At 41.9% G+C, this 26,759-nt stretch overlaps 3 protein-coding genes across 5 annotated transcripts in view; all 3 read right to left on the bottom strand.

Moving 5' to 3' along the window:
* Window positions 1-893: 893 nt before the first annotated feature.
* RPS15A (ribosomal protein S15a) lies at window positions 894-5,464 on the bottom strand. Of its 2 annotated transcripts, none has more exons than XM_086622217.1 (5): window positions 5,410-5,464; window positions 4,128-4,265; window positions 3,857-3,936; window positions 2,288-2,373; window positions 894-1,030 (listed from the first exon to the last, which is right to left on the bottom strand). In XM_086622217.1, the coding sequence occupies exons 2-5, from the start codon at window positions 4,258-4,260 to the stop codon at window positions 937-939; spliced, it is 393 nt and encodes a 130-aa protein (XP_086478343.1). In that variant the 5' UTR covers window positions 4,261-4,265; window positions 5,410-5,464; the 3' UTR covers window positions 894-936. The 2 variants fall into 2 exon arrangements, with proteins under 2 accessions (XP_086478343.1, XP_086478344.1); XM_086622218.1 differs by lacking the exon at window positions 5,410-5,464 and adding an exon at window positions 4,692-4,786.
* Window positions 5,465-6,703: 1,239 nt separating this feature from the next.
* On the bottom strand, window positions 6,704-14,051 carry ARL6IP1 (ARL6 interacting reticulophagy regulator 1). 2 transcript variants are annotated; one of them, XM_086622215.1, is made up of 6 exons: window positions 13,992-14,051; window positions 11,696-11,829; window positions 9,834-9,953; window positions 8,801-8,918; window positions 8,039-8,123; window positions 6,704-7,794 (listed from the first exon to the last, which is right to left on the bottom strand). In XM_086622215.1, exons 1-6 carry the CDS (start codon window positions 14,025-14,027, stop codon window positions 7,676-7,678), a joined length of 612 nt encoding a protein of 203 aa, XP_086478341.1. In that variant the 5' UTR covers window positions 14,028-14,051; the 3' UTR covers window positions 6,704-7,675. The 2 variants fall into 2 exon arrangements, with proteins under 2 accessions (XP_086478341.1, XP_086478342.1); XM_086622216.1 differs by lacking the exon at window positions 13,992-14,051 and adding an exon at window positions 13,240-13,369.
* A 5,606-nt stretch (window positions 14,052-19,657) lies between these two features.
* SMG1 (SMG1 nonsense mediated mRNA decay associated PI3K related kinase) overlaps window positions 19,658-26,759 on the bottom strand; it is a 67,251-nt gene continuing 60,149 nt past the window's right edge. The window contains exons 55-63 of the mRNA XM_086622377.1: window positions 25,856-25,993; window positions 24,806-24,958; window positions 24,299-24,478; window positions 23,852-24,079; window positions 23,188-23,399; window positions 22,882-22,988; window positions 21,948-22,127; window positions 21,676-21,782; window positions 19,658-20,999 (exon numbers count right to left, since the gene is read on the bottom strand). Of these exons, the coding sequence (XP_086478503.1) occupies window positions 20,922-20,999; window positions 21,676-21,782; window positions 21,948-22,127; window positions 22,882-22,988; window positions 23,188-23,399; window positions 23,852-24,079; window positions 24,299-24,478; window positions 24,806-24,958; window positions 25,856-25,993 (1,383 nt within the window). The 3' untranslated portion in view covers window positions 19,658-20,921. The remainder of the gene's footprint in view (window positions 21,000-21,675; window positions 21,783-21,947; window positions 22,128-22,881; window positions 22,989-23,187; window positions 23,400-23,851; window positions 24,080-24,298; window positions 24,479-24,805; window positions 24,959-25,855; window positions 25,994-26,759) is intronic.

Here is a 26,759-nt window from a genome sequence, read left to right on the forward strand (position 1 = left end):
CTACCGTTCCATAGGCTCCATCCTAACAGACTCCGAACAAAGCGAAGTAAGGCAAGGTATCTCCAACTGCTGTTAAAGGACAACACCATCCGCCCAGCAGCTTGCTTCCCGTTCTCCACCATCTCAAAGTGGCTCTTCAGCTGTAGTCATCTGCTCTGTGTGCTGCTTTGAAAGAAATTTGATTTTTCTGTATCATCAAACACATTATGCTGTCACACATCAGATGCCTGAAACAAAGACCAACTTACTAATATTAAACGTTCACTACTGCAGGTTCAGATATCCTTATGTCCTCGCTCCAAAAAGAAATCCCAAAGTTACATCTTCATGGCAACATGCAAGGCAGATGCAGGGCAACTACCCTACCCATAATTGATGTTTCAAGGGACTTTCAAACTACAAATTTGAAGAAAAAACCCCACTGCTCACCTCTACTTCAGTTACTCCATACACTGTTAAGCTGTGCAACAAGTTTTAGATCTGAAATAAAACTTCAATCATCTTAATTATTTCACAATCTCATAACTTCTTAAATGATAAACAAGAAGTATCTTCTGGCAAGGCACCTTCTGTTATTTAGCTAAAAGGTGGACAGAGTCAGGTAAATGTAACGATGGAGACACATGTATCTAACACCCAAGAGGCGATCCCACCACCACAGCCGAGTTATGTTGTTCAGAGCTCCCCTGCTGAGGCTATTCTGTAGTGACCTTAACTGTCATTCAAGTGGTAATTACTGAAAGCACATTATTAACAGAAACAGAAGTTGTGATCGGTGATGGTGCAGAACCCAAACGTCATTTGTGAACTTAAGCACTACTGAAGAGCTGTCTGTTACAAGCTGTCACAGGTAGTGTTAGGAGTCATTAAAATACCAACTGGAAACAGTAGAGTCCATTTGAACAATTTATTAGTATCCTCTTTTTTTTACAAGTTTTAGAAAAAGAATCCCAGGATTTTGCCTCCTGTGTGTTTTCGCCTAGCCTCCTCATGGTCCATGATGCCAGCTGAGGTTGTCAGTACAATGTACCTATTAAGAAAGAACAAACGTTCAGTTTACCATTTTGTTCCAGGCTCGTGCAGAGCTGACAGCACTCACTTCATTCCTGTATGACAATGGCAAGATCTGTTTCTGTAAGAATGGGCCTAACAGAACCACGATGAGGTTATCAGACAACAAAAAATAAACCCCTCTCACAAGCACAGCTCTGCAGCACACAAAGAAAGGACGTTTATAGGCTTCTGATCTCCAAACACTTGCACAAGTCTCAGCAAGAAGCTTTCTTGCACATTCCCACTGTAAAGCCAGTTCAGCTGTGGTAGCAGTACCAACTCTATACTTTCTAGACAAAGTCTGCTTCTATTTTAAGCAGATGTTTTTCTTCAGAGCAGGTAGAGTTGCCATGGTGCCAGACAGCTCCTCAACCCTGAATGCTTTGTGTCTCAGTGCTCTCAGCACTGTGCACTGATGCAGATGAGTATCTGGATCTGGAGTGACATCTGAAGCAGCCTTAGTCACTGCTAATGCCAACATTTGGATTATCAGCATACTTCATCCACACATCTTCGTGTTTGAGAACCTCTTGTCCCACCACTCTATAAATACTCTTAAAAACCTCAAGACGACAACGCACACTAGGAAGCTACACAGGTGCAGCTAAGGCAAGCGGCTTATCACTGGAGCTGTAAGAACAGAAATGACAAGGAACCACTACCCTGCCTTTGATGGGACACACTGGCTGAGTCCCTGATGACTCTGCTAGCTCTGTCATCCTGGTGCACTGAGATTTATTACTCCTGACTCAGCAAATTTTGGGAAGGGAAACCATACTGCATAATAGTAAGATTTTCTGTGTTGTGGAGGTTTGTTTAACAGAATCTCTCAGCACTTAATATCTGATCAATTTATATACAATCAGGAAGTGTAATTAAAGCAGTACAACCTACTTCCATTGACCTGGTAACTTACATGACTCTTCTCCAATCTATAAACAGTCATTAATAAAACTAAAATGAGAAAAAGCCCTACTTTCCCAGTAAACTGTAGAAACAACAAAACCAGTACTTACTAGAGCCAAGCAAAAATACGTCTTTGCTTAGCAGTGCCCCTTTAAAACTAGTTAAAAAGGGTATTTATATGGAAGATGGATTTTTAGTCTGGCATCTACCTCGAGATTGATCACAGAGGAAAAGCTGCCAGTCAAGTCTAACTCAGGCAGTAGGAAAGCATAATAAAACCCCCCACATTTTTATATAGGACGCAGATTTAACTCTTCTCCACACTTACCCAAACTGACGTGAAGGCAGTAGGTTGTTCTGCCACTTTTCCAAATCCTTCAGCTGAACATCAAATCTGGGACTGATTACACCGCACTATAAAACAGAATTCCATTGCACACTGGATTTGTACATTTGTCATTCCAACTCAACGAACAAAGGAATTTAACAACTGCAATTAAAATATTTTTGACAGCAAAACATTAGATTACCAAGGAGCACACTCCATTACCCACAGTATGAAACAGTGCTTCCTCTCAGGTAAGCTGAGACCCGCACAGAGCTATTCAGCTGGTTTTCCTTAGCCTTGCCTCCTCCTCACCTAAACAGAGTGACTTAGGCTGCTGCTGAAGCTAAACTAACAAATTACTGGCGAGACCTGGGAGAGCGCAAAAGCATAATATAAACCACTAGAGATTGCCAAGCATCCTGTATCACCAAAAACCCTGAGATTAATCAGGATTCTACTTCTAATCATAATAGCAAAAAATGCCTGTAGATTTCAAACAGGAAGAAATTAACATGCTTAAGAGCTATCAAAGTTTTCAAGTTAATTGTATTACTTACTGACCATGACCACTACTACCACCTCCAGTTAGCTCACTGGCTCCAAGTATCTTAATAAATACCCAAGATCAAGTAGACTTCCTGCACTGATGGGACATTTTTCTGAACCAAACAACTGTCCCCTTATTGCAACTATTGAGAGAAACGCTATATCCACTTGCACCCACAAGATCTGTTAGAAATTCATCCCAGAAGAGTTCAGGGAACACTATACTCAAACCTGACGCACATTAGTTTTACTACAAACACTAGGAATTTAGATGGTGTCGGAATTCTCTGCCTACTACACTCTAGCAATTTTCAGCTGCTTTATTTGTTCATCATGGAGAGAGCCCCTGACATATTTTGGCCAAGTAATTTTGTTTCTTTACTAAAAAGCAACCTCTTGCTAGAATAGCTTATTTGGAAACTATGATGCACAGCAAGTCATCACAGAAGGAGACGGCTCAGTATTTTGAGACAAAAGCATTTTAGGATTTCCAAAACACGCATGAATACTTCATACACCCCAGAAACTTAAAAACCACTAACTAACACAACATTCAACTTTCCCTCAAGCACAAGCAAAGCCTATCTAGCGGCAGGAGAAAGGCTTGTGTTCTCAACATTTACAGGGATTAAACACAAAGTAGAAAGCAACTCAGTTCCCATCTCTTAAGATAAGTCTTCTAAATAGTTTAAACATCAAACAAACTGAGAAATCACTAGGTACCCAGAAAGCCTTTAACGAGAAAGAAACACACAGCGCTTGCAAGCAGACAACCCTGAAAATGTATCTTACACATTCAGAGTTTAAAAGAAATGCAATTAGTCGACTACACCATTATGAATCTAGAAAAATTAACAGGCATTTGATAACCACTGATAATACCCATATTACTCTCATTTGCATGAATTCAACAAATACTCTTCTTTACAAGTAATTCTTTCAGAACTGGAGTAGACAAACATTAAAAAAAAGTCTCATTTAAACACCTTCCTAGAGAACCGAATTGAGGAAGACAAATCCTACCTTGTTGAGTCTGCCTGTGAGATTGACAACAATCTTCCCGGCTCTGTGATCATCAATTATCTCAAATTCACCAATGTAACCTACAGAAGGGTGGCACACAGACAAATCAAATTCATAATACTGAGCTGCATTATTACAACTCAATTAACTATGTTCTACAAAACTAGTTCAAGCATCTTGATTTGCTTTTAGTCAAAAAGCACCTTAACACGACAGCACCCACAGAAAGGATGGATGAGAAACAAGCCAGCGCTGGGCACCCTGGACTCACCGTGCTTCATCATCACAGTTAAAAACCGGACGATTACTTTGGAGCACGGCCTGATGAGAACTTGGCGTTTCCCACGTTTCTCTGCGTTGTTGATGCTTTTGAGAGCATCCGCGAGAACATTCATGCGCACCATGGTGCCTGTGGGGAAGAGAAGAGGCAGTTATGTACACCAGCTTTTCAGCGCAGAAATACTGAGCAGCGCGCTTTTTTTAAAGCTGATTTTAGAACTAAAAAAAAAATCCAGAAGTAACAAAAAGTTACATTAAACCCTAAAAAGCATTCTTAGGCTAAAAAGCAGATCAAACCACATACTCAAGTATCCCCAAGAAGATTCACAATTATCGTAACAAGTTAGGAAATCCGACACGATTATGTAAACTTGGCTTTATCAACATACACACACACAAATTTAAAAACCACTACCCAGACAACACTTCAGCAGTATGACACCTTCCCCAGGCGAATCGTTACAGACTTTGAAACCCCACTATGCAGCACTAGCCCTGTTCAAAACCTAAGTCGTACGTGGCATTAAACACAACAGACGCTGCTCGGCGTGCTTACCTGCAAAAAAATTCTAGGATACAAGTGCAACGCACCACTCTGGAAAGGCAACTGGGCACCAACTCCGGCATTCTCGTGACAAAGATAAGAGCCCCCCCCGAGCACAAGTCACGACAAAACCTGACAAACGGCCTCACTCGCAGCGCCGGCGCACGCCAGCCCTTCAGACGCGCTCCTGCCGCGGGGCCACTCCCGGGATGGCCAGGTCCTGCGGCACGCGAGGGCTTTCGCCAGCACGCCAGGGACCCCCGGACGGGCAGGCCTGGCGAACTGCTGCCCACGGGGCGAGCGTAGCCGGACGCTCGTCCCGAGAGCCGCCCCTCTCCCAAAGCCCGGCCCCGCCCGCTCCCCGAGCCTCCGCCGCCCCCCCCCCCCCCAGGCCCCGCCGCGCGACTCCCACTCCCTGGAGCCCACAGACTCCCCTGCCCAGCCCGGCCTCCCGCAGCGCCCGGCCGGGCCCGCCTGCCGTGCCCGTGCCCGCCCCCGGCTCCCGTCCCGCGTCCTGCGGCGAGCGGAGCCACAGGCGGGAGCGCTCCCCCCACCCTCCACCCCGGCGGCTCCAGGGAGCGCCAGCGAAGGCGCCGGCTGCTCAGAAAGGCCCGGGCCGGCCGGGCGCACCCTCGCGGCTCCAGTGAGGCGGGCAGAGGCGGCTGCGGGGCGCGGATGGGGCCGGGAGGCGGCGGATGGCGGCCGGGACCCAGCAGCACCCCCAACTCACCGGAGCAGCAAGATGGCGGAAAAGGAAGAGGCCGGGCGCCAGCGCGGGATTATGGGAGGGCCATGAGCGCGCGGTGGTGCGCGGCGCCCTGCGAGATCTCGCGAAACTTGGCGTCCCAGTCGGGAGGCGCCGCTGGCCGGGTCTTGTCATTCCCATTGGCCGAGAGCCGCGCGTGGCGCTTCCGGAGCGACGCTCCTGCCCGGGTTCCTATAGCAACCAGGACGCTTCGCAGCCGGCGGGACTACGGCTGGGCGGGAGGGCCAAAAAGGGGCGGCCCCGGCACCGAGCGGCGCGAGCTGCCCGAAGCCGGCAGGGCGGCTCCGCTGCCTCCGGCTGCTGGGACCCAACAAACGCACCGCGTGCAGAGGAAGGATGGGATACTGGGCCTCCCAGGAGGCGGGAAGAGAACAACAAAACGAACCCGCCCCAAAGCAACGATAAACGAAAGGACACAGGTGGCACCATCACGGCAGCTCTGCGCTTTGGTGGGTTTTTCCCCTCCTGTTTCTAATAATTTTTTTACAAGGCAGAACACCACTGAGGAACTCCTAGTATGTTTGATCTCCACTGAAGTCTCAGCGGGGTCACGCACATCGGAGAACAGCGCAGCCCCCGAGTGCTGCGAGGAGTTACGCGAGGAAGCTGAAGGTGAGGCGAGCAAAGCCACGCCAGGGGGATGGGCTGTTTCTACTGAATTTTACCTGAAAACGGCGAAGATGGCTCCGCTCCCAGCACCGAAACCGCAAACGTACAGTACTCTAAACTAGGGCTACTGGGGGGGTAGAGGGGCTGCCACCAGCTCTCCCAAAGACTCACCACTTGCCTTTTTACACCCAGCCACAGTCCATGCCAGTTAAGTAGAGCATTCTCTAAATAATGGTTTCAAGATGGTAGTGTAGCATCTCCCCACAGCTCAGAGCCATCAGCGGTTTCACTGATTTGTCCACGGCCTCAGTCACTTTGATCAGTGTTAATCAGCTACAGACGACATTTCCTGCTCAGGCAGGGGGACTGGACTAGATGATCCTTTGAGGTCCCTTCCAATCCCTGACATTCTGTAGTTCTGTGACATTACAGCCTTTCCCCTCTGCAGCAGCAGCTGGCAATGAACTGTCACAGCTGATACAAGTTTTACTATTCACCACGAGCTATTTAAAATAAAAAGTGTTTTTCTGATATGACACTGCACACTGACTCCCACACCAGCACTAAAACACCAGTCCCAGCTCCAGTTCTTGATTAAAAGACGCCTTTTACACAAGTTTCTGTATGGTAACAAAGAGCAAGACTTAAAAAAGTTTCTCTTTAGTCTGTATTTACCTGTTCAACAGTTACAATGGACACTGAAGAGAGTTCATTTTGAAACAGTAAACTTTTAAAATGCATTAACACAGGTTTTAGCTTTTTAAAGAGAAAAGTTCAGTTTTAAAAAAAAGGAGGGAGAGGTCATAGAAAAGCACAAACAATTCAGACTGGCTTATTTACAAGAGACAAACCTAGAATACTCAAGGTGATTTTGTACACAGACAACAACATTCATAAAACCAAACATGCTACATGGCTCCATGATAACAGCAGTTTTCAGAACAATCAGCTGTTAAGGTAACACACACCTTAACTCATTTTCTACAGTCTCAGTGCAATGAGTTGAAGTTTACACTACAGCTAATAACTCAACTACAAATTTATATATCCCAGACCCCTATCCAACAGATAATCTGCTATATGCAGCCAAAAAAATCAAACAGATTCAGTGAGACAATGGAATCACCTTCTGCAGCAATTTTGAGTACGCACCCTCAGCTACCATCATTGCTATTCAGCTAACTGCCCTCCTCTCACAAGGACCAGTAGTAGCAAACCTCCAAGAAGTCAGAACAGCCTCTCATACCTGCTCTAGCCACAAATTAACGATCAGTGAAACTCACACAGCTACAGAAACGCTACCACACTTTACAATTCTGCTGTTTCTTGGGTCGGGGTATTTATTCATGGGGCCTCTTAGTTTGGTGAAGACACTTAATAAGCTCCATACATCAAAGGCTGAGATCTTTCACGTAAGATCAGCTGCGGGCTGCAAAACCCTAGTCAGCAAGCAAGAGAGACACAAACCCACAGCAATTGCTAGAGTGACATTTTCACTTCATCAGGGAGCCAATAAAAAAAAAGCCAGTGAGCAATACAACTCCTATTGTCTTAATTATACGTTAATTCTCTAAAGTGTTCCCAAGGAAACCTTTTACAAGAGTGAACAGCAGTTAAGTCTTCATTCATTTTTCTTCTCCTTGTGCTTGAGAAGTTTGTTTATCTCCCTTTTCGCCATTCCAACATACTTTGTAATGATCCCATACTGGTTTAGTCCAGGAAACAGCAACAACAAGCTCACTAGAAAGCAGAGAAGGAAAAAAAAAAGTAATTACTTAATATTTCTTTCACAAGGAATACTCCTGTCACTTTGCAATTCCTTGCTTCCCTTAAGCCCCATTAACTGCTTGAAAACACAAAATAAAACCATGTGACAAAAAAAAAATCACGACGCTTGTATAATCAAAAATTAGTTCTACCAGTCTCATACTATTTCAGGCAGCTAATAAAAAAGTTACTTCTGTTTTGCATGCTGAACACTTACCAATAAGATAGGTCAGAAAGAGATTGTGAACTTGCTGTCCAATCCAGGCAACCACAGCAAGAGAAAAAAGCATGGTCATGAAGTACTAAAAAATGAAAAGAGAACAGTTGTCACAGATCTGTTGGGAATTCTTCCCCTTCCCTTGAGTATCCGTCAACACTTCAACATTTAAAGCTCACTTGAAGTTTGCTGGTTCTTCCACATGCGATACCTATGCATAGGCTTGTTAAAATTGAGATTAGAGAGTCTACAACTTTATGTTCTCCTTTATTTTCAGACCATTACAGGCTGTCAGTTCTTTTCTGTCCAGATATCCCTTAACAGACAGACTATGCCATCCCCACTGGCACAACGTCAGCCTCACACAGTGCCTGAAGCTGTTTTCAGGACAGTATACTCGGTAGCGTTCACGTACCTAAGCTGACACTTTACTAAGATCCAGTTTTTTGGACAGATTGTGTACACTGTAAACAAGCTGTTCCTCCAAAAATTGACCTATCCAAAGAAACCCAGTTTAGCTTTATCTTAATATCAAGGATATGCTCCTAACTGCACAGTACTGCAAGTCTGAAGTCATGTATCTCACCACTCCAGCTTTGAATAAGAAGTGTGACTGGCATTAAGTCACAGCCAGCACTGCTGGTTCTTGGTTTGAAATACCAGTTTGTTGTGCTTGAGACATGTGCCTTGCTAAAACGCTTAAGACAAAACAAAATAAATAAAATCTTAAGACAATAGAGATGAATTCCTAGAACTCAATACCATTTTAGGCTTTTCTTCCTTCAGTGCAAAGAGACGTTTCCACCAGCCAACAATTCGGCGACGAGATTTTACCAAACTGCTGCAAATCTCATGAAATCTTTGCTGCTGTTCTGTAGTCCTTTTATTAAAGAAAAAAAAAAAAACACCAGAAATAAGAATTCAAGATTTCATCTGAAATTTAAAAAAATCTCACATGGTAATTTTCCAGCAGTAAAAATTTATCCAGTACTTATCCTGGCGTTTACTTCACTTAGTTTTATACCTTATCTTTACCGAGCATTGTAACGCAACCACCCATGTAACTTTTCTGTACCCTGACTCTCAAATGGACCCCAAAGAGCCACCACATTCAAACCAGAAGACCACCGATTTTAATCTGATACCAGTGTGACACACCCAAGTAACGCGCACCTAATAGCAGCCAATACTTTGGCTTTTATGAGGGTTCATTATCAGACAAGAACACTTATCCATTAGTCATCTTAAAGCACATACACTGGCATTTATTTTTAACTCAAAATTTAGTTCAAACAAGGTTTTTCTCCAGCTTACTGTTTCTATATAAGCCTTGTCCTTCTTCAAATCTGTTTCAGTCACCTAAGATCACATTCATACTCTCTGTATTACTCTTCACTTCATTTACTACTGCCACTCTTTCCAAACATATAATCCAATACCCTCCTTCATGATGTTAGTTGTCAGTATCTATTATCCATTAATTACTAAAAACTAGTTTAGCAAAACTAACTAGTATCCTTAATGGAGAGCAAAGAATGTGCCTACTCCTTAAAAAAAAATTCTGTTTTTCTAGAAGAAAAGAAACAAGATACGTTGTAGTAGTTATCTTTCAGAAAAAGAAGAATGAAGGACACCTCACTAGTGTCTTCACTTCATACATTACAGAGATTGCCAAATTCTTACTACAATGACTCCATAAAGTAACCATTTCATGTGTGCAAGTCAGATATCCATTTTGACAAAGCTCATCATTTATTTACACTCAAGAAACTGTTTTAATTCAAGCTTTTCTTACCATTTATTAGAGCCAAAGATTCTAGGTGCAAGAGCAGGAACAAGATAATCAGCCAAACAGAGGAACATAACAAAACAGGAGACGCCTGAAAGAACTGAGGGGTCCAAGTAGTAGATCATCCTGCAGAAAGAAGATAACAAATTATTTCTGAACGCTAAGACTGATAAATACCAGATATATTTAGCCACCTCTTTAGATTGGCTCAGGACTTCAAACAGTAGACCTTTTGCCTAACCTCAAAAAAGTTTTCAAATTTGCTCCTATCACTAATAGAAAGAGCTTTAACTACTTCAACGCTATTACAAAGAAATACAGATAAAAAAATTACAGTTTTCTTAATGTGCTTGATAAGAAAATGCTGCAATACAGCAAGCATAGTATGAAGTTCAACAGAAGTAAAAATTCATCATTATTGCTTTCTCGGAATTTGAAATCTAGTGAACTTAACACTGACTGGGGGATGAGGATGAGTGAGTGCACATATGAAGTAACCAGGTAGAGCGAAAGCTCTAACCTTGTTGGTTCTTAAGTCAGTCACAGAATTTAAATCCACTAAAGGTTGTCATCTGCTCTGTCGCACCTGCGAGAGCTAACCAAGCCTGTTCTGCACAAGAAGCCATAAATCTCCAACTAGAACAGCGCTGTGTTTTACGTTACTGAGTGTGCCATCACTCAACTACAGCAGTACGGGTACTAGCTCGTCACGTAAGTGTCTGTTAACACCCAGCTGTGCCCCACGCCACTTATTTGCACTTAGCAGAACTTCCTGAACACTGAAGTAAGAAAAGTAAAAAAATGACACAGTCCAGCACAGGGACAGTCTTTCTATTCAGCTGGCACAGTGCCACCGCACTGAATGTCCAAATTAATTTTTGTTGAAGTACCAACTCAGAATCTAAAGTAGTTCTGTCTATTTCGTCGAAGTATTATCCAACACAAGATCTTTCCTGCTTTAATCACAGAATTTATAACAGAATATCCTGAAGTTCATGCAATTACTTCTTTTAAAAGTTACTTTTCAGTTTCATTTGATTTCCATCCTCCTCACCTCTTTTGTAACACCATAAAATTTATATTAGCCAGAAGACCAATCATCTCTGCCTCTCCTGGTTCAACGTTTATTTTTGTAACTCCCCTCTTATTATTATTTCCAAACCACATGCAACTGGCAAACTCCACAGCTGGCATGGACAAGGCAGGTTGGGGTCACCTTGACTACTACCACGTTACGTAAAAGCAAGTAACAAGTGCCTCTAGCAAGCTAGTTCTGTATCTCCAATCCAGAAACAGGCAACATCCTCCCATCCTGTCAACTGAAAGTTACCTGCAGTCTTTCCTTTTCCTTCTTTCTCAAAGGACAGGACAGAGAAAGCAAAAAAAAACAGTTGTGCAAAACCACCTGAACTCATCCTAAACACCATACCAAAGACGCAGAATAGGAAAGTCTGCCCTATGGAAACAAGTTTTCCGTAATGATATCGCTGTTGTTTCGGAGAAAAAAGCCAAAGGAGATAACCAGATTTGACTAAGAAGCAGGATACAAAGGATGAGGGCAGAATACGAACACACCAATAAAGAACATACAGCTGAGCATGGTAAAAAAACTACAGCAACCATTGCTGACAAACAGCTTTTGCAGAAAGCACCGCCTTCCCTCTGGGCAGGATGTGACTCGTGTTACTTCCTCTTCTCAATACTTCAGGTTTTTGTTTTCAACAAAGTTTATACGCGTTCAGAAACAGAACCTGGAGCAAAAGCCTTCCTACGAGGTTTTTAAAGATGTCTTACTAATTTCCTTAACAGGTTTGCTACCGACCAGGAAAGTGCAATGGTGTTCTAGGCCCCCTCCACAAGCTACTTACAGAAAAGAAAAGGAAACAACACTCATCAGTGCCAGAGGAAACCAGGCTCTCTCCCAGCGAAGAACTTTATCGGTCATCAGAATCACTTCTCCCCATCCTTGCAACTGCTCTTCCAAGCTAGCAGTTTCTGCAGCCTACACAAAAAGGGAAGAAAACTCTTTTATTACTTAGCAGCAAATTAATTCCCACACTCAAAGTAACTAAAAAAAAAAGTAACATAATTAAAGACTCCAGTCACAAACCTGAGAAATTACTAATAATGTTGAAAATTTTACTAGGTTATGACATTGCAGCAGTGATACTTTAAAATAGTCAAGATCCTAACAAAGTAGCAGTATATGTTATTAGACCAAATGACACTTCCTCCCAGATTTTGCCAAGGTGTTTTCCCCCATCTCCCATTTATGGTACTCCCTCCCCCTAGATGCGTAGAATGTCAAGTTTTAAAGTCTAGCTAAAACCTCTCAAGTTTTCAGTGTCAACGTCTGGAAAACTGCAACATGGGAACTATTTAAAGTATATGTATTTTCAAAGACAACTCTACCACATTAACCTGAAGCTTTCTAGTTGCTGTCCGACACCAATTTTTTATTACGCAGAAGACGGATAAAACTCAGAATCCACAGAAAAGTTACCCAACTGATCACATTTGGACTGCAAAGAACGTTTTCCCACAGGTTGCCCAAGACAGTGACGAAGCAGCCTTTAAAATCCTCTCTCTACATTATTTCTGCATTCCCCCCTACACATCTTCTGCAAGGAGGCCCCATCTGCTCTGGCATCAGCTTGCTAAGCAGTTCACCTGAGGTGTTCCACATTTAACATAGCTTAACAGTTTCCCCTCAGTGGGACAAAGTATCACAGAGATTACAAAACTCAGGCAACCAGGAACAGAACCAATCACTGCCCAAGTGGTATGCGGTGAAAAGTCATTGCAACCTGCACGTGTGCTGAGCAGAGATGGCTGAGCAGGTTTCATTCTCAACTGTGTGCTACGCTTAACTCAAATGAGAAGCCTGACACCACAGACTAACAAGGACAGCTGAGTGCAGCTACCACAGTAAAGCAGTTTTCTTGTGTGATACCATCGAAAATTATTTGAAATCTGCAGTTTAGGACCAAAAAAAAATGGAGTCGAAAACTATCTGACATGCTGCCAAATCCATTCCATTTCTCATGATATCTATTTCATGTTATAAACACAAACTGTCACATGGAGCTTCCTCTCCATGAAAAAAAAAAAGCTGCATTTCTCCAGAACATATTTTACGTTTTATGACAAACTGTTTTGCTTTATTACCTCTGGCTGTCTGCATTTAGCATCCTAAACAGCAAAAAAAAATTATGGGAAACAGACTAGAATATAGCCGTGTTGTTAACGGCAGCCTGCCTCTGTCAGCCTAGAAGGCAACTATTCTGTCTTCCCACAGGGCCGGTAAAGAAAACATAGTTCCACTTTTGCTAACACCACCTTAGTTCCAGAGCTCCTCTATCAAAAGTGCTTTTTCATTAATCAAACAACATAAAGTTTCCATAAACATGACCTTCCGCTCCCAAGCGGGCATCCCTCCCAAACACCGCGCGTATTTTCGGCCATTTCCGCAGCAGTTGGAACCTCGCTCCCACTCTGGCTATGGCAGTCCCGCTCTATCTCCCCGCCTGTTCAGCTTCCTGCTGCAAGGAACAACGCTCGTCAATAACACGCTCAAAGTTCCCTTCTCCAACCCCTTCGCGTGCTTTTACCCATCGGTTTTCCCATTTCCACAGCAGGCGTATATCATTACGGACATAAACACACACGTCCTTGCATTTGTTTAAGTTTTTAAGGATCCAGGCCCACCCTCGACGTGTTTAAGTCAAGCTCATCACCCAGCTCCTGCCCCTCGCCTGGCTGAGGCACTCGCTAACGCAGCCGAGGGGCGCTGAAGCACAAAGACACAAACACTGAACGTTAAGCCCCGCACACCGGCAAACCCGGCCGCTGTTACGAGCTCCGGCCGTGCCCGCTGCCAGAGGCGGCACCACGGCAGCCCCCGCCGGGCCCCAAGGCATGAGCCGGTGCCGGTGGGAGACCCTTTCAGAAGCAGGAGGCAACTCCCCGCGTTCCAGGAGCGCGGGGGGCCGAGGCGGCCCCCGCCAGCCGCGCCACGGGCAGGCCCGGCTCCCCGCCCCCCCAAGCGCCGGCGGGGCCGAGCGGCCGCCAGCCCTTCCCCAGCCGCCGGGAGGCAGAGCAGCTCCCCACCGCCCAACACCAGCCCGTGAAGGGGCGACTGGCCCCGGCGCCGCCCGCCCTCACCAGCTGGTAGACGCTGTTGTTGTCGCCCTCCGCCATCTTGCGCGGCACTGGCACCACCGCCCCCCGCCATGCCACGCCCTTCCGCGCCACCGCCCTTTATAGCCTCCGCGGCCCTTCTCGGCACCCTGATTGGCCTTCTTGAAACCCTGTGCGGACCAATCCCAGAGCTCCTCTGGCGCCCGACCAACAGCCGGTTGGCTGATGCGATTCGAACAGCGACAGCCGCCCAATCAGCGTGGGACGCCCGCGCCTCCTCCCCCTCCCTCCGTCGCAATGCGACTGCGGGAGGGGCGGGCGGCCGCCGGGCCGTGCCCGCGGCGAGCCGCGGTGGGCGCGTGGTGCCGGCCGGTGCCTGCTGCGCTGTGAGGAAAAGCCGCCCGCGGGGTGACCCGGCCGTTAGCACAGGCGGTGACACGGTCACCTCCCGCCACCGCTTCCGTGATAAGGCTTTTATTTAAAAAATCCTGACCCGTGTGACCGGAACGTGCGATTATTAGGAGCCAAATAAGTAAAACACAATGCAGAGTCTAAAAAATGTTACCTTCTCTTGACATAGGTTGTAAGTGTACGTGTCCCGTGAGCTAGACAGAGCCTTCCGATTGAAAGTGCTTCAAGGCTGGTGCATCGCCTGTTATGCTGAAATAACATGGCACTGGAGGCGCCAACAAACTTTATTTGACCTGAAGTTTTGCTGTTTTTTCAGCACAGGTATTTATTGCATAGAATCACAGAATGGTTTGGGTTGGAAGGGACCTCAAAGATCATCTAGTTCCAACCCCCCTGCCATGGGCAGGGAAACCCTCCACTACACCAGGTTGCCCAAAGCCTCATCCAACCTGGCCTTGAACACCTCCAGGGATGGGGCAGCCACAACTCCTCTGGGCAACCTGTGCCAGTGCCTCACCACTCTCTGAGTGAAAAATTTCTTACTTATATCCAATCTAAATCCACCCTCTTTCAGTGTAAATCCATTGCCCCTTGTTCTATCACTACACACCCTTGTAAAAAGTCCCTCTCCAGCTTTCCTGTAGGCCCCCTTTAGGTACTGGAAGGCTGCATGTGACAGACATGAAGGAACTGGTGTGTCAGTTGTGGACAGCAGAATCTGCGGCTACAGGATTTCCACATTACCACACGGGAAAACCATGAAAGAACTCCTAGCTTCACAGGAAGGTTCTCCAGCTCTGAACACCACCACAGCCTGACCTACATGTGGTAATTACCATCTGTCCAACTACTTGCTTTATTTTTTTCAGAAGCTGTAGCAGCATTGGTATAAACACAGGAAAGAAGCACTAGGATATAAATATTTTTTCTGACTCAACTTCCTGAATGTTTGTAACACGTTAATGAGCTTAATCACAATCCCTGGGATGTAATGTAACTCCAAAATGAGGGCAAAGAAAACATCATTTCTGGCATCAAAACTGCAATACATTTCCAACCCAGCTCACCAGCTTGATGGAAAGGAAAAAAAGGGCCAAGGATGATACCGTAAAAGCAAAACCATGCCTGTACTGAATTGTTTGATATTTTACAGGGTGCTTTTCAGACCCTTTCAAGATTGTATGTAAAGAATATATACTTTACTGAATAACTTTCAAGTGCATTTACATTGCTAAAAGATGCAAGTATTTTTGTGTACTGTTTTGCACTTAAAAATGATGGTGTCCACCCTCAAAATCCATAATTGCACCACAGCAAAGCTCAAACAAAAGCTAATTTCATAAGGAAGTGATGCCAGCCATAATTCTGATTAGTCTTTTGAGGAAATATGGAGGCATGCAGAAGCATGATGCATTGCTGGATCTAGGAACATTTGCAGCATCTGGCAGAAGCCACCTCTGTGTTATTCGATACAATCAGCCAGCTCCTGGTTTCATCCATTTGTATACTTCTCTACACAAAAACGCAAGCACTTACCAATGAAAAACAAGCAGGTGTTTCCATCATCTCCAACCAGTCAGTCATCTTCCAGCTAGTCTTTCAAACACCAGCTCCCAAATCAGTCCACAGCTAAAACTTTTCTCCCACCCTAGAGGGCCCACAGAGGTGGAATTCACTCCTGTAAAGTGCTTCTCCATAACTCGGGGAGGCAGAGGGAAACAGCGAGCCTTGCAGGATGCCCTCGTGGCCCAGAAACACCAGAGGAGATGTGCTATCGCACAGCAGAGTACAGGACAGCGTGTGGCCCTGCCACGCTGCTGAGCACCTTCCTCCCTGAGCAGCCGGGCCTTTTGAAGCACAATGTAAAATGAAAAAAAAAAAGTGTGTATACCTATAAATCTATATGTTTAGAAATGTGGTTGTTACAATCTTAATGTAAAAGGTAGAGAATGGTAATAGCAGTAGCTTAGAGTGTGGAAAACTATTCATCACCTTCTATACCTTACCTGAGCTATAGAAAGACAATTGTTTTCTGAACGCTTCAATGTGTGACACAGATCATGCTGCAGCGTGATGCATTCTTCCTATGCTCACTTAGCAGCTGCCCAGAAAATTAAATGCCCAAGCTAAGTTCAAAGCACCTTTCAAAGGAGCAGTTTAATTGCTCTGTGTACTTAGAACAGACATACAGACACAAGTTTTACATGTTAAGCGTCCACCCATTCATCAAACCTTGCATCTCAAACTTTCTTATGTTATCAATAAAAAATTAGACTGATGGATGGCAAAATTGCTCTCATCAGCTATGCATTTAAGAACATACAACAGTAACTTTATGTAATATCTGTATTTTCAATGAGATTCTTTAAATGTTAACAATATACTCACGAATAACTATTTCCACTAAAGAAAAAATACCCATGTGATAATTGGGTACAGTGTTAAGAAAGCCAAAAATGGATGGCAGGTGCAGTCTTAAATGTTTTCCTTAGTCCAGTCCTTTAATGCATAAAGGAATGTGTCTGCTACTTTTAGAAGCTTGCAAAAAAAGAAAGGGGAAAAAAAAAAGCAGATCTTTGAAGTACTTGAGCATGCTAAACCAGGATGGCCAAATGTACTTGGCACGGAACACACTGATGAATAATTGAAGCAAATTAACCTCAAGGACGACAGCATTTAGAAAAATGGAGCTTTAACCTCTACACTCCCCTCCAGTGTTCCTGAAGTCGTATCTTTATATGGTGCTTTTCTTTCAGGTCTCACAAAGCAGTGAACAGGATGGATGTTATTTGGTCAGTTTTTATCAGAGGGTGTCACAGGGCTGGGGCCCATGGCTGCTGCAATTCCCACAGCGGAGTCTGCACAGTGACACATCCCTCTTTCCCACACAAGGTAACCTTGCACTGGCAAGTGTCCCAGGGCTTTTATAGAGGACTCATTCATTTTTCCTTGGAAAAGTAGCTCCCTCCAACTTATGTCTGACTTATATGGCAACTTGAGTCTTTTACAGATATTTGAAAAATTACAGACGAAATACATTACTATTTAAATAATCACTGAAGGCAAAACTAATTGTTGCAAAGGAAAAAAAATGGACCATGAAATCCCTGCAAAGTACCAAAATAATTTAACTGTACATTATCTGTCTTAATTCCAATTTCAGTTATATTAACCTAACACTGCCACTATTCCACCAAAATAAACTGACACCACTAATGACTCCGGTTTGTTTAACACATCCCAGTAACCCGTTTGGCAGAGCAGTGCTCACATCCTGGCTTTACACAGGACAGCAGGAAGAGAGGCAAACTAGTAACTGGATTTTCAAAGGATTAAGAGCATCTCAGGCATAGCCTGTATAATTGGGAAGGAGTCACAACTGAAAACTGATGAGAATACTTTCAATTTGACTTTGAGAAATTAGTTTATAGCATAATCCCTTGATTAACATTTACTGCAGGTGAGCATCATGCAAAAATTCGCCATCAGCTGAACAGTCTGACTTCCACAGCTTCAGCCGATTTGTATGTATTTACAAAGATTTGATTCTAGAGTTGCCTTATTCTAGGTCTGTCGTACTGCAGGAAAAAAGTAAATGTCTTGGTTTTACTGAAAAAACTGAATATAATAACCTTATGTCTTTATAAGAAACATATTATCTTTTAAAAGATAACATGACTAATGCAGTCTTATTTAATATGCAAGATGCACGCAGAGAAATCTCCATTTTGAGTTTAACCAAGACTGTACCAACTTGTCATATTGTGAACATTTACCAAGGAAAACGCATCACCACGCAAAAGCTGACAGTCCCACTAACTCCTAAGCATGTGAACTGTCTCCTCATAGTGGTAACTCAAATTTAAGTCTGTAAAATCCTGCTCTAATCTGAGATTTGTTTTGTATTTGTCTGTATTTGGCATTTTATTCTCCCCCATAATTTTCACAACCACAAGTAGTTTTGCATACAAGGAAATTATGACTACATAATTTTTTTTTTTTCTTTTTAAACTTTATTAAATTACGCAGTAAGAACCCATCTCCACACAAGTGTTTCATTTCTGGATAGCAGAGGTATAGTACACGAGCCACAGGTGAGTGCATTACCCCTCCCTTCCCCCCAGCTTCCAAGAAATAAACCAGCATGTATCATACACTCTTGTTATTATGGTACTCCAAACGGATTGTTCATAAGGTTATTTTTAACTGGAGAAAAATAAAAAGGACTAACAGTGTCAAGTGTCTTCTTCTGCACATGAATGTTCTTCACTGCAACATTCAAACACCTTCTTCCTTGCAATGCACAGCCTGGCAGAGGTTCGGGAAGCAATGGCAGTGGAATGCGTTTGCACGGGTATTGTTAGATATAAAGTCTGTGACTTCGAGCTAAACAGGCAATCAGAAGGCAAAAAAGGCCGTGTGTCTCTGGAAAACCTTACACTTCAAAGCGCATGTCCACAAAAAATTGGCAACAGAGGCGAAAGTGAATTCTAAGACCTACTGAGGAGGCAGAGCAGTCGGCATAGTGCAAACCCTGACGATATACGATCTATTACTCATGCCTGCTGTTAATTTATGTTATTGGAAAATTACCAGCCAAGCTTTCTACTCAGATGAACTGCTGCAAATTCATTAAATTAAATGAATTTTATGCCTGCAGCAGGCTTGGCTCAAATCCTTTAATACTTAGATTTTGATTGAAAAAATGCTGTATTTAAGGCGTGGTTTCACTCTGAAAAGTTAATAAAATGGCATAAACGACCTTCCCACGTCTATTGTTTTTCAGCAACTAGGCGCAATGAATTCATCGAGTTTACAAAAGAGAAACTTTTTATACATAGCTACGCAAATTTATCTGGGTTGAGAACACCAGTGTGCATTTCTGCTTTAGCTATCAGCACCTGCAAGATTCTGCAATTTGTAACTGAATTGTTTGAGGTTTATTTGCTCTAAGAAAAGGAAGTTGCCTCTTCCTAAAGGTGTCCTACTTCAAAAAGTAAGCAAGAAGTCTTTTAGACAACTAGCAGGACAAGCAGAACATTGATCTAATTAAGAAGATGCCATTTTTAGAGAGACTTTTCTGACCATAATCATCTTTTGAGTGCAGAATTGATTAAAAAAAACAGAACACCTTGGTGGAAGATTCACTATGGATGCATTATTGAACAACCGTCTACAAAAGTAATATGGCAAAGGAAAATTACTTTGCAGAAGTCTTTACAGATCTAGTTGAACAAAAATCGGAGTCCTTCATTTCTTGGGTTATATGTATACCTCTGTGAACTGAAGCACTATAATTTACAAGTGTAAACTAAAAGTATTAGGAAAGTGAAGTAAAAAGCGCATCACTCTACCTCCACCAGAACATCACTTTATTGTTTTTCTGTCATCAACAATGTAAAACTCTACTAGATACTCTATCCTGGTTTTTAAAAAGGTAAAGATTACATTGGATTAGCTACGTCGTACGAAAGAAACTACAGCAATCACAGTAGAATGAGATTGGAGGGACAACTGGAATTACAAAAAAGTGTACACTGCAAGCAGAGGGAAGTGCACATTAAATCAAATGCCTGTAGGATTCATTACTTTTAAATGCACAGTGACAATTTTGAGAAACTGTACATAATAGAATCACAGAAATGACTTTAAAATAACCAAAATTACATTTTGCATTTGACCATCCAACTCATAAGTAATCATTGATGTTCTATATTTTCAGTGCTTTTGGAAAATTTGTTTACCAAACAAAATTTCAAGTTGTTAATTTGACTCAACCGTGAAGTAGAAGGATAGAAATAAAAAGTATATTGGAAGTACGCCTAACCTACAAGAATAAGCCGAGAGGGGTGTGTGCAAGGAGAGGCTGGGAGGGAGCAGAGAACGGAAAGAGGAAAGGGGGAGAAGAGAAGGAGAAGAGAACAAAGGCTTTTTCTTCTATCTCAGAAGTTCTTCCAATGCAGCGTATATCCGATGTACAGCTCTTTGCTTTCAGTCCATTTCTGAAGTTTACATTTTGTAGCCTTTTTCCATACTAACTGGTCGACTCCACCAGCACTGTTGCCACGCAACAAGAGTAACAAGAATCTGAATGCATCAAATCTTCCCTTGCTGTGATTTCTTCATGGCCCCATTTTTTCCGTTTTTCGTTGAACAGGGTTCGGTGTTTCCTGAATTGTTCACAGGGTCAGGTGGAATTGAGTTCCAAATCACTCTGCGGTTTGTAGCATCCCGATTTCTTTCTGCGGCTAACCCCCAGACACGTTTGCAGTTCTTCCGTGGCAGAAAGACAAACCGTGTTGTTCAAGCGGTGAGCTTTCACCCTTGACCGTGGAGGTTGCAGACCATTGTGTTTAGCGTATCCCTGAGTGCAGCTATCCTGCAGGATTCACTTCCCAGTGCACCGAGATTTCCTAGGTTTCCTCAGATTAAGCCCCAGTATGCATCACCACCGACTGTGGTGCGGCTATGGATGCCTGAGGCCGAGTTGATTCTGGTGGATGTCTGACCTCGCTGAACCAGACTGATCTGCGTTCTCCCTACTCATACCCAGGCAGTCCAACCTTCATACAGCTGAGCCAAGTTATCTAGATTAGTTGCTTCCTTAATCACAAAGTCAACCTATTAAAAAGGTCAAAAAAGTAATGAAAAATAAGATAGATTTTTCAAGTGATCTTAAAATTTACTGTTGAATGTCACCTGCGAATGCAAAGTTTCAGTTAAAAAAAATCTATAGTAACTGAATCTTACATAAAGCTTCGTGTAGTCCACATAAGAAATAGGAATTTGTACTGCAGGGGCAAAAAACCATCACGCATCATCTCATTCACAGCCCCTATCTTGAAAACAGTCACAGCGTTCCCAAATTTACAGGGACATCTGGGTCCCCTGACTCAGTTTCCTATAGACAGGAGTGTGGTTGTGTTATGCCAGTAAACACAGACGAGCTCTATCCTTTAGACAGCTGTACAGATCTCCTGTTCTCCCTGGATATCAACAGCTGTGTAACAAATGTTAATTTACTGATATACAAAAGGCAGTTTTATCCAGTTGATGAGTTCTTACAAATTTACGAGACAGAAAACAAAAGCATTTGATAAATAAAATGAACGCAGCAATACAAGGCAGCAGCCTACCTTGATTTGCGTTGGAATGTAAGTCACATACCTCAAAAGGGACCCCCAATTCACAACAGGATTTTAGTCTTTAAGGCATACTTCAGCACACATACACGTGTGCTTACTACCAAATATTTAAAGCAAGGACCAGTACTGGAACTTTCCTATTTTCAACTCACCTGTTCAGCAACAGACATTCTCCTGTTGGGATCCACATCTCGGCCCTCTAACTTGGCTTTGACCCGCTTCCACACGCTAACTGCATATGAATTCCTTTCCTGCACGGCTAAAGGTACAAAATAAAATTAATTTAATTTTACATTCCTGTACAGAAGCCACTGAGGTGTTTTGTGGTTTGTTTTTGTTTTGTTTTGTTGTTGTTGTCAGTGGCAGGTTTTTTGTTTTGAGTTGTTTTGTTGTGTTTTTTTTTTTTTTAAATCCCTGTATTTACCTTTTCCTGTTTTAGGATCCCTGGCTGTCTTTTTGGGACTACAGGCAACACTTTTGCCAGTTCCTGGGACTGTGCTCGGAGGAGTATCTGCTGACGTGGCAAGATTTTTCTGAATTAGCTTTCGTGCATTCTGTGACATCACCTCTGGCTGAGTTTTCTGCCCTGTATTGCTACGTACAGCTGCAAAGAAAGTTTAAAAGCGCTTAAAGTATTCAAAATAGTGTATTATAGATGCAAGAAAAATCACAATTAAATGTGTACCAAGTGTAACTATCAGTACAAATGTATTTTAAACTTGTAATTTTAAACGCTGCACCAATTCTTCTCTTCAATCTTTCTGTTTTCCTATTTCTTTTGACTTTATAAACAACAGGTTTTGTTCCATTGCAAAACATTTATTTACATTAAGCAAATTTTTATGGGTTCTCTCAACCTCTAATTCTATCATTTTGTATAGCAGTTATAAAATGCAATTGTTGTTTTTGATAGAAATCAGAAACCTGCACTTAGTCCAAATATTGACAGTAGAATAATCCTTTAAATACAAAGTAGTCCATGCTCACGAGAAGCTTTATTCATGTTTTTAACTGTAAAGTAATGGAAATTTTGTGAACATTAATGCATTTGTAGGGTTTCAGGGTTATCTCCAAAGTCACCAGGAGTTTCAATACTAATTTCAACCGAAATTACAGTTCAGTTGATATATGTGACAATGTGCTCGATGTATTCTGGGCTTTATGGGGTGAATCCAGATCTTGAAGGCCAGTCAAAGGCTATGATGGAGCAGTCATTCAGTATTGTATGCTGTATGACTTGAATTTTATAGGCTTTTATAATCTTATAGAGATTGTATTTCAAGCTTTAATAAAACTTACAATTTCCTCTCTAATATCAAGTCCTGATGTTTTAATGTTTGTACTTTTTAAAGTATTACCTGCAGCAAAGGTTGGCTGATATGTAGCAGCTGACGTTGGGCTTGAGCATTCATTTGATGTATCTGTGACTAAGGGTGATGCAAAACCCACTAGATTATTGTAGACACTAGGAAACAAAATAAGAGTTGATAAACATTCATGCAACTACTTGACTTATTGAAAACTCAAAAAGAAAGTTAAGTCAAATTTTGAAAAAGATTTCTGCATTCTAAGACAACTACCAAGTAGGTACCCCATGCAGTGTTTCTGCCATATACAAGCAGATAAGCAAAATGCCTTCAGCTCAGAGAAGGTGTCTTTCTTACCCTTGGCTCTGTGTTTTTAGTTCTTTCAAGGTGGGAGTAATTTCCTGCAGCATTTCAACATGTTCCTGACTGCGGACTTGACCCATAACCTGAACTAATGTAAACAAAACTGTCTGAATATTATCTTGCCATGATTTATATTCGCTCAAGAACTGCCTAACACTGTTCTCATAGGGAACATCTTCACCATCTGCCAAAGCTGCTTCTTCATCCTGTAACAAAGATGTGCAAAAAGGTTAACTATTTGATATAGTTTGGCTAAAAGAATAAAGTTGAGCATTTCTTAGCCTTTCAGCCCTTCAGTTTGTCACCTGACTACAAATAACCATAATTTTCAGTAGTTACATTTCAAGAAAATAAATTTGAAAAAGATAAAATGTTTTACTGACTAAAAACCAAGAGGATTTGTAAACACAAAGAAAATGTTACAACTGCCAAACGAGAGAAAAGGTTTCATTCAACCAAAGCCTGATTAGCCTATTTCTAGACATAAAGCTGTGTGGATTTTTAGAGATTAAGTGAACTTTATGTCTTGAACTACAAATGCATGAACACATTTCACTGTTTCTAGATGCTTTAAAAGGCACATAATTACAAGTGTTATTTTTCTTAAACCATACTGACATGGATTTGAGGAATAAGCTTAATGAAGTTCTAGGCATACCTTTGCCATAGCTTTCAGCAGATGTTTGACATCTCCAAGTTGTCTGTTATGACCCGTGAGCACAGTTTTAATACTATCCACCAGATTCTGAATTGTTTCACAAACTGTTTCTATTTGCTGTTCTCTTTCTGTTTGTACTGTTCTCTGTGTAGATATTTCCTGGGTCAACTGCTTGTGAGCTGAGTGAAGCCATTCAGAGCTGCCAATAGGATGTTCAAGACCAGTGCCCTAAAAATAACAAACGTTTTTGTATCTGTATCCAGAGATAAAATTCAATTACTGTGGAGATGCTACTGCCAAGTGTTTAGCAGCTGATGGAATAAGCTCTATAAACCACAACCCATTGGAAGGTATACATAACATTAATTTAGAATGAAAGACTAAACTGAGAACTCATGATTACAGTGATTCTGTAATGTTACATGTTTTGCTTTGACCTTTACTTACCACTCTCTGAAGCAGGCGAAGCTCCAGTTCAGAGACTGAACTGTTGAACTGCGATGCAAATGAGCACATTTGTTGACAGCGTTTGAGAAGTTCAAATAATGCAGCATCAAGATTTAAGGCTTCTGCTGTTCTAGTACGCAAACTTTCGAAGTGAATGATATTACTGCAGAGGAAAGTGACCTGAAAACCAAAGCAAGAGTGAGAAAAATTATTCCAATTAAACCATTACACAAACTGCATTTGTTCCATGTCCTTAGAAGGGAGAAATTTAAATACAGCAGTGAAGCTGCTCTGTTACAGTAGCAGTATAATTTCAGGGTCATCCAACCCTACAGCAATTCCCCCAGAGACTATTCATAATTGCTTTTGAAGTGGGTTTCCCATAAGTATTTGCTTATCTATGTTTGCTCTTTAGATGCTGAGGAAAAAAAACATCATCTACATAAATTCAAGGTAGGAAATAGAGTGAACACAATCAAGTCAATAGCACTACACTATGTACAGTACCTGACTTGCTCTTTGACTTTCTTTCAGTACAAGGTTTCTTCTTTCAGCAATAGTGGCATCAAAATCTTGCAAGACTGGCGCCAGTGCAGGATTAGCACCTCCTGCCCATTTTAAACGCTGCTCAATACTTGCTTCAAGTGCTGCTAGTTTCTCCTGCATTGAGGAAGAAAAAAAACAAACATATATATGGACAATCCATACTGATACATATCATCTTAAGCCTAACTTTTTTAAAAAAAAAGTTACGCATATATAACACAGGCAGACACATTCTTATACCCATATATATAAAATAACGTGGTATTCATGATCGACAAATGTTAGTTTATGCTGTTTGAAGGTTTCTTTTCAGCACACATCACGACTGGATTTGATTGTTATGGAAATTAAGTCACCTGTCTAAATTTTAACCCATCAGAAAAAAAAAAAAACAAAAGCAAGCTAAAAGTAATATTTCTAGACTAAAAATTATATAAAATCACAGGAGTCCTGAATTGTTTTACAAATAATTTTAAAACTATTATAAACAGTATCTTCACAACTAAAAGGGAAATTAAATTCAAGAAGCTAAACAGTATTTACTTTAAACAATTAAACACACTATATTACTGATATCCAAAAGTCTAAAAAGCTGAGCCAAGCCACACCACAGACACCTTAACACACAGAATAACTGACTTGCTGAGATCTACAAAGGAAGCTTTGACACATAGCTAGTAAAATGACAGTAAGGATGATCTAAGTCAGACAAACTTAAAGAACAGGAGTATGATTCAACCTTCAAAAAGAAAAGTACTTTCATATATTCATATTTTCGCTCATGAAACAGATTTACTGTTATTCCAGAAAGAATATTTTGTAAGAGAGAGCAAAATCAAACAATGTAACAGTATACATCAGACAGACTGAAAGAGACCAACGAAAATACCACTAAGTTTGTGCTTCGATAGCAAGAGATAACATAATCTGGAGGTAGCAGATAATTTTGCAGTTTGTGTTAGAGTCACGTTCCAATATGCTGCTGAACAAACCTCCCAAAAATAGTAGTACCTGGACTGTTGCAATTGAAGCTTCAATCTGACTGAGCGTGTGAAGTTTCTTTTTCATGTTGGCTAAAATTGCAGAACGAGGTGGAGGAGTAACAGAAATAGCTTGTGGGCGACTGATGAGGAGATCTTCATGCTGCCACTTTACAAAAATAATGAGAACACTTGATTATCAATATTGCTTAGCACAGAACACTGCTTCACAAACAGCAATTCTAGTACTCTGGTACACTTTATAAGTAAGGGCATTTTAAAAGATCTAGGTGTAGATGATACTGGCACACTTACAAGTTCTAAATCATTAGAGTGTGTTAAATTGTATAACTAGTTGTAAACTGTGTTTTGCTGGCTTAGATATTTATACCATTAATCAGTTGTTAACTTACTAGAAGTCATTTACAAACATTTCCTTATCTAAAGGAAAATCCATCGATATTCAGAAACAATTCACTTGTGATGCATTAAAACCAAGAGTTTTGCTTACCAGTCTATGAAATGGCTTATTAACTGACATGGAGCAAGCCTTTACCCTTAACTTACAAATCACTACAAAATGAAGATCAATGATTATGCAACACAAGTGGATACCAGCATACAGTTCAAGGCACACAATGGCATTTATCTAAAGCCTCAGAAGAATATTTTCAGGATTGATACTGCTGCTATTCGTACTTTTTCATGAGGCAAACAGTGGAGCAAGGAGACAGTTAATGCATTAAAACTTTGAAAGAAAGGTACAAGATGATATTCAGCAAAGCATACCCTCTGTTTTAAGCAAATTCCTCCCTTAAAGTCATAGTCTGTTTGAAAAGAGGGGGAGAATGTGACAAGACTGCTAGTAAGAAAGCCAGTGAATGACTTCTTTTCTAATAAATGACCTGATGGTTATTGAAAAAAAATTCACGTAT

Source organism: Tauraco erythrolophus, chromosome 17 (assembly GCF_009769465.1).
Source record: "Tauraco erythrolophus isolate bTauEry1 chromosome 17, bTauEry1.pri, whole genome shotgun sequence".
NCBI lineage: Eukaryota > Metazoa > Chordata > Aves > Musophagiformes > Musophagidae > Tauraco > Tauraco erythrolophus.